This window comes from Triturus cristatus, chromosome 8, assembly GCF_964204655.1.
Source record: "Triturus cristatus chromosome 8, aTriCri1.1, whole genome shotgun sequence".
In the NCBI taxonomy this organism is placed as follows: Eukaryota; Metazoa; Chordata; class Amphibia; order Caudata; family Salamandridae; genus Triturus; species Triturus cristatus.
In genome coordinates this window covers 1,122,770,287-1,122,783,359 of record NC_140591.1, presented here as the reverse complement: position 1 = coordinate 1,122,783,359, position 13,073 = coordinate 1,122,770,287, and the positions used below count along the sequence as shown (strand labels likewise).

The window sequence follows — 13,073 nt, the reverse complement described above, 5'->3', positions numbered from 1 at the left end:
CTCTAATAAGAAAGGGTCGACATCACCTTAGTAGTGTGTAGCCTGCACTCAGTGGTCATCTAGGTTCCCTTCTCGTCTGTGCCTCGGCTCGCCTGGAAGTCACACCTCCGCAGTCACGGATACACGTCTGCACCACTATGCGCTGTTCCCTTCACCCTTCTCCGAGTCACTGGGACCTCTTCCTTATCGGCTACTCTCTCCTCTCTGGCTATTCTGCTAGGAGAGTATCTGTCTCTCGGTTTTTCTCCGCCTCCAAGATGGCGTCTGTCTTCCCTGGAATAAGTAGTAGCTTTACTGCTAACGGCTAGATGCCGCCTACGGACTGAACCTGTAACTGCCTCAGACTTTCACTAATATAGAGGTGCGTTTCCTCATGGAAAATTCCGGCCCGTAACCTGCCGCCCACCAAATTCTTGTACCTCCCCGTACCAAGGACACGTTCCCAGCCGGCCGGCCTGATGTAGTGTCTTCGGCATGAAGAAAAATACAATCCTTCGATAAGGGCCGGCCTGAACCGGTTCTCTCCAAGCGAATAACACCTCATAACTAAAACATTGCATTTGACCTAGAAGCATCCCAAGCTGCCGAAGCAGAAAGAAAGATGGAGTCTCTCCCGTTTGAGACCTACCAGGCCTGAATTCAGCACGGCTCCATGAAATACCCTCACTACAGGACAGGTTATCCCTAATACTAACGAATCTATCCCCTAGGCTATGTGTGCAAGCCCTGATCTATGGGGAAGAGCACATGATCATGTCGAAGTGCCTAGTAAATAGGCTCCATTCACTACTCTAACCCTTAGACTTGAATGGTAAGAGACTGAAGTCACATTCAATCACCTTTCCTCACAAGAAGGCCGGGAAAATCGAGCAGAACATACATCAAATGTAAGAAAAACAGTGAAAGGTGATGTGGAAGGATAAAGGGAGCCAGTTGAGTTCCTGGAGAATGAGCATAATTTGAGATTGTTTTCTTCAAACCATTATGATGTGTAACTGCATAGAGATGCTGTACAGTTATGTAAGATGGATATTTGGCATATGAGAGAGCAAGGAATCGACTCTGTCTAGGTGCAACTGGAACCACTACTGGTATGATAATTTCCTAAAGTTAGACTCTGGAAGACATGACTGGAATCTTTGAAGAACTGAGAGCTGGTCCAAGACTACTTGAGTCTTCTTGGAGTTGTGGGGCTTTCAACAGAAATACTGTTGTTGATATGGAATTCAAGATACCTCACACTGTTTGAAAGTTGATGCATGAATCTCTTAAGGTCTTAGCTGTGAGCTAGTCTTATAATTGCACTTGTTATTTGTTGTTAGCAATCAGAGACGATTGCCTTTCTATTGGTTCAGCTCTAGGTTGTCCTTTGCCATGAAATACTGACAGGCAGAGAGGTAATATCTGAGGGATCAGCGCACCACAAGATGATATCTTCAGGTATAATCGTTGGACATGTTCTTGTGGATCTTACAGAAATTCCCAGTAGCAATTGTAGGTTCTTGGTAAAGATTGAAGACAACAGGTTAACAGGATGGAGTCCTTGGCTATTCCACCACTCATTGGTATAAGCTTTAGCCTTGATAAACTAATTAAGACAAGCTGATTTGTGTTTGTCTGGTAGGAGGCAAACAGTTTGAGGATGGTGTTGTAGAATCAAATATGTGAGGCCATATTGTTGAGCACCCTTGGATTGTTGACTGTCTGAATTAATGTAGAGAGACCACAGAGTTAAAAGAGTCAGGGGTTGCCATTACTGTTGTCATTGATAAGGAGCGAATCATCAATCACATGGTGATTGCTGTTTATGTACTGAATTATAGCCTGAACTAGTAGTCTTAAATAGCCTGTTGGTCATAGTGCTGATGTTGCAACTTCCTTATCAGTCATTTCTCGGAAAGGGATGTTGGTGATGAGGCAGTAGGTGATGAGGTTTTTGGAGAAGATGCCATGTTTGCAGGAGGCATCAGCAATGTTCAGCAGCGGCTTGAGTGCTTTTACGATTATGGGACTTCACTTTTGCATCTGGGTGATATTGTTATTGTAGAATGTGGTCTGGAAGGAAGTGAGCAGGTTTGTGAGGTTGTTGACTTTGATGGGAAGATATTTTGGCAGGCAGTTGCAGTTTAATAAACAATATAAATCTGATATACTTAACGAGTACTTTATGAAGGAACATACCTTTAAACAAGTTAGCAGTGTAAGTCCAAGAAGGGGACTTGAACATTTCAACCATCAGATCCTTACCCAGAATCCCACAGAGGCTCCAGCATACATACAAACTCAGCGGCTGTCATCACTTGTTGGTCTTCCCATAGCCTGCTAATGTGACAGTAGCCACCCTTTACTGTGGATGGCAGGAGTCTTTGGGGGTACCTGTTGTCCAGCAGAGCCTTATGCTCAGCTATGTAGAAGCAAAATAAAATGTAACACACCACCCAAGGCTTATAGACATGATCAGAGCTGTCACTGAACAGTGCACAGAGGTCTAGAAACATGGAAGGCCTACTGTAACCCAATTATAAATATATTTTAGTACCTCACTTTATCCTGACTTTAGGACCCATGACACCCTAGTTATGCTATTTCCCGCACTGCAGATCTTGAGTTCACTGGTGCAAAATGTACTGAGCAGGCCAGGAACATAGGCAGAAGGGACTTCTGGCACTTCAAGAGTATTAATTCCTATAACTACAAGTTGTGAATCAAAGCTATTCAAATGACCTTAAGTTTAACCTCCCTTCACTCCCAAGATGCTGAAGGTGCTGTCATGTCATGTCAATTTCAGATTGTCAACTTTACACATGTCAATAGTATAACTTAAATACTTCCTCTTTGTTTGGATCTGGATAATAGTTTTGCTCAGATTATAGAGAGCATCACCCCTTTATACCTCCTTTAGTGGTTGTGTCTCTATGAAGATTTATATAGCACGGTTCTGGTCTACCTGAACAAAAGCTACTTTTCAAGCTTTTCATGTTCCTGTACATGGATCTTTAAAAACCTGAGCTATATTTTGTAGGGGACTTGTTGGATGTAAAGCAATTGAGTGTCACAGAAAACAGTGCTGCAGTTTTACCCTATCCGCAGTAGGATGTTGCTCAATTTTCTTTGCCGTGTTGTGCTCTACCAGCCCTGGGGCAGAAAAATGTGTCAGCGTGGAATAGCACAATCTAGACAGAAATGTGGCATCTTCACTCTGAATAACAACTACATTACAATCTTGTGGCAGGTAGTGACTCACTCTACCCACCCTCACGCTTTAGCACTAGTGCACATATGGCATTTGTGTATAGTAATATAACTGCGCACAACTGACTTTTTTTGAGGATTTTCATTGTTTTTTCCCTGGAGGACATATATGGCTTGTATGCTTTATTTGTGCTTTAGGATTCTTGTTCAAATTATAATTTAAGTACTCAGCTGTTTAAATCTCTATCAAAGTTTAAAACAGTTGGTGACTCAATTACTTGGAAAATTATTTGGTCAGGTGTCGATGTGATTCTGTGTGTGACTAAATATGCCTTCATGTTGCCTAGGTAAGGCAGGCAAAATTCCTGGCTGTCTGCCTAACCTACTAGATATATGGCCATTTCTATAGACTGTATCTTTTTTGGCGAGTCGTTTTTAATGTGATTTTACTAGATGTGTAATGGCTGAATTTAAAGTTACAATTGTGACAAGAGTTTGACTTTGCTTCTTCATCAGAATCTAATTGCCATAGTGAATATTACCTTGTGTGTAACATACCCCCTGAAGAGTCTCTAACTGGAATAGTGGTGACCAAATGGCCAAGACATCTAAATATAGATTGGTAAACATATACTGAGAGAAAATTATGCACAGGTGAAGTAATTGCTAAATATGTTTCACTAATCAAAGCATGGTGTGGATTAGCTTTGGGAGCTCTTATTATGCGGCTGTGATTTCAGTTTGGAAACATGGTTGCTATAAGTCTTTTTTTTTAGTTTAAAGAGCTTTATTGAAATAATTAGAAACATAGGTACAATATACAACAAAACTTATAAAAAGAATATCAATAGATTAGCAAACTGAATAAGTAATTCAATGGAATATATAACACACAAATCTGTTCAAAATATAAAGATACTCCAAAGAAGAAAGGCAGTAATAAGAAATTTAACCTTAAAACAAAATAGCATTTTACATTTTTAATTTTTGGCCGAAGACGGGAGGAGCTAAAGAAAGGGAAAAGAAGAAAAGAAAGGGAAAAAGAGCAAAGAAGAAAGAAAGAACAGAAGAAGGGGGAGAGAAGAGAAAAGGAAGTAAAGACATAGCTGTATATTCGTCTGATATTATATTGAAACATTAAAAATACAGTCATTACATTGCATCTCAAAAAGAAACAGAATGATGACTATACATGTGACATAAATAAGAAAAGAAAAAAGGTACTCATGGTGGCTGAAAAACGAAGGAGCTATCTTGATTTCGTAGTGCAGAAGCAGATAGATAATTGGTAAGCGGAGTCCAGAGGGCTTCTTTACGAATAAGTTGTTGAGAAGTTTTGGAAGAAGCTCTGTCTAGTCTGTGATGATAACAAAGAAGGTTCCACCAAGCGGAAAAAGAGACCTTAGAGGCGTCCTTCCAGTTAGAGGTGATTACCTGAAAGGCAATAGCAATCAACAAGTCCTCAAATATGCCCACCTTACGAGAACCAAACCAATTTGTAGAGTTACTTCCCAAAAAAATTGATTATATGTCAAAGGGAAATTTGATAGTGCAAATAGAGGATATGGCTTCACATACCTTAGTCCAAAAACGGGCAATGTTAGGGCAAAGAAAAAAGGAATGCATGAATGAGCCAGGATTAGTAGGACATACCCAACAATTTGTGGATGAGTCCGAACTATACTTGGAGAGTGATAATGGAGTTAAAAATAGTCTAGGATAAAAATAATAAAGGGTCTGTGTGGTGCTAGAATTACATGAGGTATGGTGTATGCGTGTCCAAATGGAATTCCATGTTTGAACAGAAATAGTATGTTGTAAATCAGATTCCCACAAGAGCTCAACTTTACTTTTAGGGCGACTAAGAGAGGAAAAATGCAGGTATTTGTAGACATGAGAGGCTTTAATAAAAGGGGCAGTGGATAAAGGTTCTATTAAAGGATCTTGTTCTATTAAAGGATCTTGAGAAGAAAGAGGAGAACTAGAGAGTAGGGAGAGTTGATCCGTCCAAAGCAATCTTAAAGATTCATATCTCAGTAGCGAGGAAATAGGTAGGTCAAATGTAGACTGAACTTCTTGTAAGGAAAGGCAACGAGAATCCTGTATTAATTGCTTAACTTGGAAGATCCCTTTGGTAGCCCATGATTTCCAAAAAATAGTACGGTTAGAAACTTTAATACTTTTATTATGCCAAAGAGGAGAGTCTAGAAATATCTGTAAAGCACTGTGAGATTTACATTTAATAGGATGAAAAGTTGAAATGAATTTGGAGATCGTAGGGTAATTAAAAGAATGAGGAGGATGAGTAATGCTGGCTAAGAGGGAAAAAGGGAAAGGAGAGATCAATGATTCCTCCAAACTGTGCCATACAGAGGATAAAGATTCTCCCAAAGTAGATAAGTATGGTTACATTTGACGGATTAGAAAAGAGGAATGATATTGTCGAAAGTTGGGAAAGTGGATACCACCCCAATCTTTAGGAGCGGAGAGAAGCGCCAAAGAAATGCGAGCCTTCCTACCGTTCCAAGGAAACTTACTCAGAACTCCGTTAAGAGTTTTAAAAAACGTCAGTGGTATTTTAACTGGTAACATGGATAAATAAAACTTAATTACGGGAAGCATCATCATTTTAATGGAGTCCAATCTACCCCACCAAGATAAAAAAAAGGGGAGACCATCTATCTGCCATATTATTAACTTTTGATAGAACCTCCTCCAAATTAGACTATATCGTCTTTGGAAGGGTTGAAGAGTATTTAATCCCTAAGCAGGTAATAGTATTCCATTTAAAATTGATACCTTCAAACATACTCCTTAAACAATATTTATTTCGAGGAAGGACTTCAGATTTGGAAAATTTCAATTTATATCCTGACAAGGTCGCGTAAGAAGAGAGAAAGTCAGTAAAAGCAGGCATAGAAGTAGAGGGATCGGAAACGTATAACATAATATCATGGTGGGGGAATAAAACGTATATTTTAAACTATCAGGGTTAAATATTCGCCATGCATCAACAAGGCCCCTTGTATTGATGGTCCTAGCAAATGTTTTTTGCATTTTATTTGGAATATACCTAGAGGAGGATTTCCTGTCTGTAAAATAATCCATAACCTGATTACAATCCCCACCCACTATGAGAATAGAGTCAGAACATGCTTGAAGAGTATGAGACAAGGAGTGTCAAAAGTGGGAATCAATGCCTGTGGGGCCGTAAATGTTGAGCAAAGAGACATGAGATCCGTTAATGCTAGTGTGAAGAAGAAGCCAACGACCATCGTCATCCTTTTCCTCTTTATGTACCGTAAGGGATAAGGATTTATGAAATAATATGACTACTCAATTTTTTCTGTCTTTAGATGGGGAACTATAAACCCGCCCATTGTTTTTTTCATGGAATTAACATCATTCTCATTAAGATGTGTTTCTTGTAACATTGCTATTTTACATTGGAGCTTAGAGAGATGTGTAAGGACCCATTGTTTTTTAATTGGGGTACGCAATCCCTTTACATTCCATAAAATAATCCGAACAGTTTCATTCATTGCATAGCAGAGAAAATCAATAAAACTGACAAAAACATAATAATATTCAGCAGAAGTGTAAATTCACAGTAAAGGTAACCAAAAATGGTATAATTAATGCATATAAAAGGAAAAATGTAAAAAATGATGAGTTTAAAGAGGGAAAATGGAGTGAGATACAGTGAAGATACGCTCAAATGATCAGATAAAGAAAACATGTGCGAAGAAAAACAAGTAAATCAAGAGGATAGGAAGAAGAGAATGAAAGAGACATTGGAGAGAGAGAAAAACAGAAAGAAGTGGGAGGAGAGAATGAAAAGGTATGGGGAGTAGAAGATAGAAGAAGAACAGTTGACCAGAAGCCGAGAGACTTCAGTCAAGAAGAACGAAATAGATATCCAGAGTAAAGAAAATGACATCGGGAACAGGGAGCTTCAAGGGAGGAAAGACGGCAAAACCACCTCGGAATCCGAGATCAGATGAATCCACTAATAACAAATCGAGGGAGACCAACTAAAAAAATTTAGATGGAACAAGCAAGCAACAGCGGCCAAAATAACAATACGGGACTACACACTTACCAAACATGAGGAATAACAGTAAACCTTGGGGATGAGATGAGAGGGCAGGAAGGGGGAAGACATCTGGGAAATGGGTCTGCACAAGATGAAAAACATCTACAGAAGAGAACAGAGAAAAATCACAATATGAAATGGCCACGAAATAATTTAGCAAACCCTAGTAATCCAGAGGAAAACCACAACAGTAAAACACAAACGACAATATCATGAAAGATAAGTATCATCAGAACAAGATACTGGAATAAACTACCCATGGCCCTGCGTAAAATCTCCATATACAGCACCTTCAGGAAACAACAAAAAGCCTTCCTGTTTTAATTTTTGCTGCTGGTCCGATTTCTAGTTCTCAGGCTCCATTTCTAGGCAAGCGCCGAGATGCCCCCGGGTGAGTCGCGCGCTATAGAAATAACTATAACATAACAACAATAGAATAAAAACATTGAACTCAGAAACAAATCACGAGACAGGCTCGACAAGACAACTCAGGATCCTCTAAACTTCATCTCGTCCCCTTTATGGGAAAAGATAAATTGTCTCTTCAGGATGATCAAAGGAGTAAGACCTTTCTTTGTAGGTAACCTTGAAGAAGCAAGGATGAACTAGACCATATTTGGCATTCATGGATCGAAGAGCCGGGCGAAATGAGAGGAATTCCTTGAGACGAGCTGCAGTGGCATGGGCCACATCATGAGAGAAGAAAATGTTTAGACTGGACCACAGCATCTGCTTTCTAGACTTTGCCGATGTGAGGACCATTAATAGTTCAGTGTATTCCAAAAACAGAACAATTATTCCTCTGGCCGGCTTCCTGACGATGAAGAAGATAAACCTCCAGTTTTAGGGCCAATACGATGGGCACGCTGTAAATTGAGAGTTGTACCATCTTTAAGACCAACAATCTTAGGAATAAATGATTTTAAGAAGGCCAGCATGTTGGACCCCTCCTCTCCCTCCAGAATACCATAAATATGAAGATTGTTCCGTCTGTTGCGATTTTCTAAGTTTTCTGTTTGCGTTTTGAGGAGAGCAATCTCTTTAGACAAAGCCGCCACTTGAGGTATCACATCCAGAGTGTCGCTGATCTGCTGTTTCACAGTGGAGATTCTTGAGTCCAAGTTAGACCACTTCTCGTCCAATCTCTGAAGTGTTGCATTAGTGTCAATGACAAAAGGTTTTAGTAACCTTATCTCCTCCATAATGTCTTCCATCGAAATGGGTAGTGGCGATTTGGTAGGCGAGTTAGGTTCCTTCTTATGGCATTTAGAAGGAGCGGCCAGATTAGAATCCTTACGTGAGGAAGACATATTTGCTGAGGCGTTTTTCTGACCCACAGAAGAAGATGGCACCATGTAGCTGTATATATTAAAAGTTAAAGGGCAACTAGAATAGGCCGAGCAGAGATCTTACAGCAGTCGTCAAGCTTTTGTGCCTTGCCTCAAAATTATCAGAGTAGGATTATTGTCACCCTGCACAAGAGGGTATCATTCAATCAATAAGAAAGCATTCAGAACAAACAAAGCCTGACTTAGTCCATTTGCTCAGAAAGGAAACGCCAATACGAAGAAAAATGCCTGATCAATCCAGTGAGTCAAGTTAGGCAGATGCGACTAGTTCTACATGACAAAATTATGTACTTCACAAAAATATGTCCCACTTAGAAAAGTAGATGAGGAAACATAAACTCAATAGGTACAGCAGGGCCGTTGAACAAGCATATGAAGACAATAGTGCAGCAAATAAGTGGAGCAGTTCCAAGGCAATTTTATAAAAGAAGAGCACACCTTCATAAAATTGGAATTTGAGTAAAATAGTTTCAGAAGGGGAATATAGCTGTCATAGTTATACTGAGGCATAACATCAAAGATCTTTATAACGTAGGGGCGATATTGAAATGGTTATTGCAGGATGTTGCAAAAAAAAAAAAAATAAGTCATTTCATGAATAGAGATATTACCCAACAGGGATTAGGACATATGGCAAACAGAGGAAATTTCATTGACCAAAGAATCATATTAGAGCCAAGTAGTGCGCCGCAAAAGAGAAACCAGGTAAAACAACTGTGAGGAGAGCAATCTCTCAGGTGCAGATATTACAGAGGTCACAAAATGGCGGTCATGTTCTATAAATGAAGCGTGCCAAAAAGCAGAGTTGAATACCCAAGGAATGAAGACATGGATAGTCAAAAAGTTAGCTGTACTTTGTTATCTTCATAGAAATTGCCAGCATTATAGACAAAGCGGCGTACCTGTAGTTCGTTAACTGACGCGCTGAGGCAATATCTCGATAAGCACATGATGGAGGCCGCGGTCCACTCAGGGAGTGCGCCGCACATCGAAAGCGAATTGTAGCAAAATACTGGCTCACTGTGTCCGGGAAAGAATGCTTTCCGAGTCAGAATACATTCCGCTGGCGAAATATGAGGTTGAAATCCGCCGCAATGCACTCTGTCAGCTGCCCTTCATAGGTTATCTCAAGCTCGGTCCGGGGCGAGATTAACCAGCTGCCATCCTTGTCGGCGCTCAAGCCACGTCCCCATAAGTCTTTTTAAATGCTTTAGACAAACTAATATGCATGTCTTATTGGCCATGCAGACAAATGTTTTTATTTGCTTACTTTTACTGTGCATTCCATCCACATTGAATGAACATTGCAAGCTGTGACAGGTTGTATGACTTTTATGGTCTGGCTTCACAACGCAGCTGTCACCAGATATAAAGTGAGCATAACTTGAGAGGGGCTATGGCTCCGCCCACATGTTGGAAGTACATGTTATGATTGGACAGAAGTTGTGTTCCACAAAGAAAGTGCTTGGCCTCCACACAGCTGTGATCATGTTATGTATTTATACAGCTGGTGAGGTTTAACTTTTAGTGGCAGTACATGACATTGTAAAGATATTAAAGTGTTTTAGATAACTGGATAATTTATGGTGTTTTTCTCTAACAGTAGCACTGACAGGAGGAGGGCAGTCATCAACCTAAATGGATTTTTAGGTCTAGCTAGATGATGGCGCTTCATAAAGCAGATATATTGGCATTGCCAATGCTTGTTAGGTTGGAGGATTTCGAAATTTTGAGCATGATGGTCATTTGAAATGGGATATCATTATGATATAGGAGTTTCATAAATTCAAAAGACGCAGACATTCAAACCTGATCCTTTACTGTCTAAGGACACTAGTTTATAAGTCATTATTACAATGTTTAATGTGGATTGTAAGGTGAGTTAGCTATCTTAAGTTTCTAAGAAGAATGTCTAACATAGAAAATAGTAAGCTAATTAACAATTGTATTACTTTTTTAATAAGGTCTTTTTCTGTAATGTATTAATATTTGAGTGGCTCTAATATTTTATCTCTTTTTAGGATTTTGCTTTTGATTCTTATAGATAAGTGTGTATAAATGAAACGGCTGTTGTGCCTGTTTCTTTCTTTGAAGCAAAAACATTGATAAAATAAATAGAGCTCTGGAAACGTTCTGCCATGCACATATATGACCTGGATAAACCAAATGTTAATGTATCTAAAACCTTAACTCAAAATTAGTACTTGAGAGTACCTTTATCTCCAAGGACTAAATTATTTCAAATGTATTAACTGTGGCACATAATATTTGGGGCATATTTGATGACAGGTATTCATCCCTTGATGGAAGAAGGCCTACTCTGTTTTGTAAATGAAGAGGGTACTGTCACACACATGCGCTTTTGAAATAGACCCTTCAACATTCTAACTTGTTTTCTAGTGAGAGTTCCCCATTTCCCATTTCATCTCTTATGGGCATGCTATTTTATTTGAAACATTTCTTAAAATCCTTCTTGAAAAGCCAAGATTTTAAAAAGTTCAGTGTTTTTTACCCGAGCAATGACCCCTGAGTTTATAATTAATTTCTTTATCCTGAGATATGTCTGAACTGCAGTATGTTGGGCATTTAAAGAGACAGAACAATTTCACAAAATGTGAGGCCTAAGGGCTGGATGTACTAAGATTTGACTTGCAGAAAGCGATCGCAAATTGCTCATGACTTTATGCAAGTCCAATCTGATTTTGCAAAACGAACTATGTACTTAATAAGTTAGTCAATAAAAAGGGAATTGCACGGGGTCACAGAACGACCTTCCTAATTTATATTCATTAGGGAGGTCGCAATTTGTGACTCCTTGCTATTGACTACAATCACATGGATAGGGGCCTATAAGGGACAGAAGACCGCCATCTGTGTGATTGCTTTTCAAAATTGCATTTTTTTTTCAAAGCAGCCCAATTTCCTTAAATGAAATGGGGCTGCTTCACAAAAAAGTTTTCCATATTGAAGAACTTCAATGCAAATTCAAAGGGGTCGCTTTATCAATCCGTTACCACCTCAACTTGGGATTCATTAATTGATCAATCGTTTGTGACTGGAATCTCAAACCATTGATACATACCTTATAGAATTTCAATTTGGTAGGAACGCCCAAAACACTCCCATTTCAAGTTGCAATTTGGCTTGGGTCAGAAACCCTATTTTGTGAACTGGAAAAACGTTTCTGAATCGCGAAGTTAGTGCAATACATAAAAAGGAACTTTGCAGTCGCTAACCTACAATTTTGTGAATCACAGCATTTGGGACCGCAAAGTTCCTTAGAATATCTAGAGTAAGACATGCTGCAGTGTGATTTGACATCAAGCTCTTGTAGGAATAACTCCTAACCGTATTTTCTCTTTCTTGTCCACAGTCCCTTTTATGGAGAAGATTTTTACTGTGAAATTCCTCGGAGTTTTCGACACCTATCCTTTTACATATTCGACAGAGATGTGTTTCGCCGGGATTCCATCATAGGTATGTTCAATTTAGAGGATACACTAGTTGTTGCTGGTCTTCCCTGTTCTATGTATAGTATAAGATGTCCAAATGAAAGTGTGTTTTTGTTTCAGTTCAATCCCTTAAAACCTTGGACAGTGTCTAGGATATTTTTATTTTTATTATTATCTATACAACTTTAGTGATTTTGAATAGCGTTGAACGGTCACACGTGAAATCAACAGTCGCCCCTGAATGTATAGCACAGTAGCTGTGAGTTGAAGCCATGCACCACCCTACCTAGAAGTTATATTATTACATATATTTAGTGTCTTTTTGCATTTGTTTGGCCCCTTCATCCCCATAAGAGTCTGAGTGTGCCTTTTTGCACTGGTCTAATATTTTCCTTTTGACCTTTTTGATTATGGAAGTTTATTATCTGGTAGGTGTACAAGTGGATCTTTTTATTGGTGATGATTCCTGTTCCTTAAGAGGACTAGGGACTGCCAGTGATAATATTTGAAGTTTGTCTAGCAAGTGAGTTTTATAACTTTACAATTTGTCATACATCTTGTTTGTGTTGGTCTTCCTGTTGTAGTACTTTATTCGACATTAGCAAAAAATGTCATAAAAGTTCATCTCAATGTATATAAAAAGTTCATCACAATGTGTATGAAAACATTTTAAAATAGACCATACTACAGCAACCAACTAAAATTCATATGAAATTAAAAAGAATAAAAAAAAAGTCATATATGCTCAGGTTATATTCACATGACCTCTGACATTGATGTTATAAGCAGAAAAAGGTTGCAAATTCATGTGGGTGGATGGTATTCTTGCAGATGATGCACCTTAAGCAACCTACGTCTTAACCTCCAAGCCCAACCCAGATACTTGGCAGTCCCGCAGATTACACTTGGGACAGTTGTGTCGTATGTCAAAATACGCAATGCTGCCCTTGCAGACCTTATGCCCAGATTTTTACAAACAGGTTT

General features: G+C 39.1%; 1 protein-coding gene across 2 annotated transcripts in view; it reads left to right on the top strand.

The window, feature by feature from the left end:
* The window catches only part of RASA3 (RAS p21 protein activator 3), an 886,845-nt gene that overhangs the window by 362,348 nt on the left and 511,424 nt on the right, over positions 1–13,073 (top strand). For both annotated transcript variants that reach the window (XM_085622738.1, XM_085622739.1), the window contains exon 3: positions 12,011–12,114. In XM_085622738.1, the coding sequence (XP_085478864.1) occupies positions 12,011–12,114 (104 nt within the window). The remainder of the gene's footprint in view (positions 1–12,010; positions 12,115–13,073) is intronic.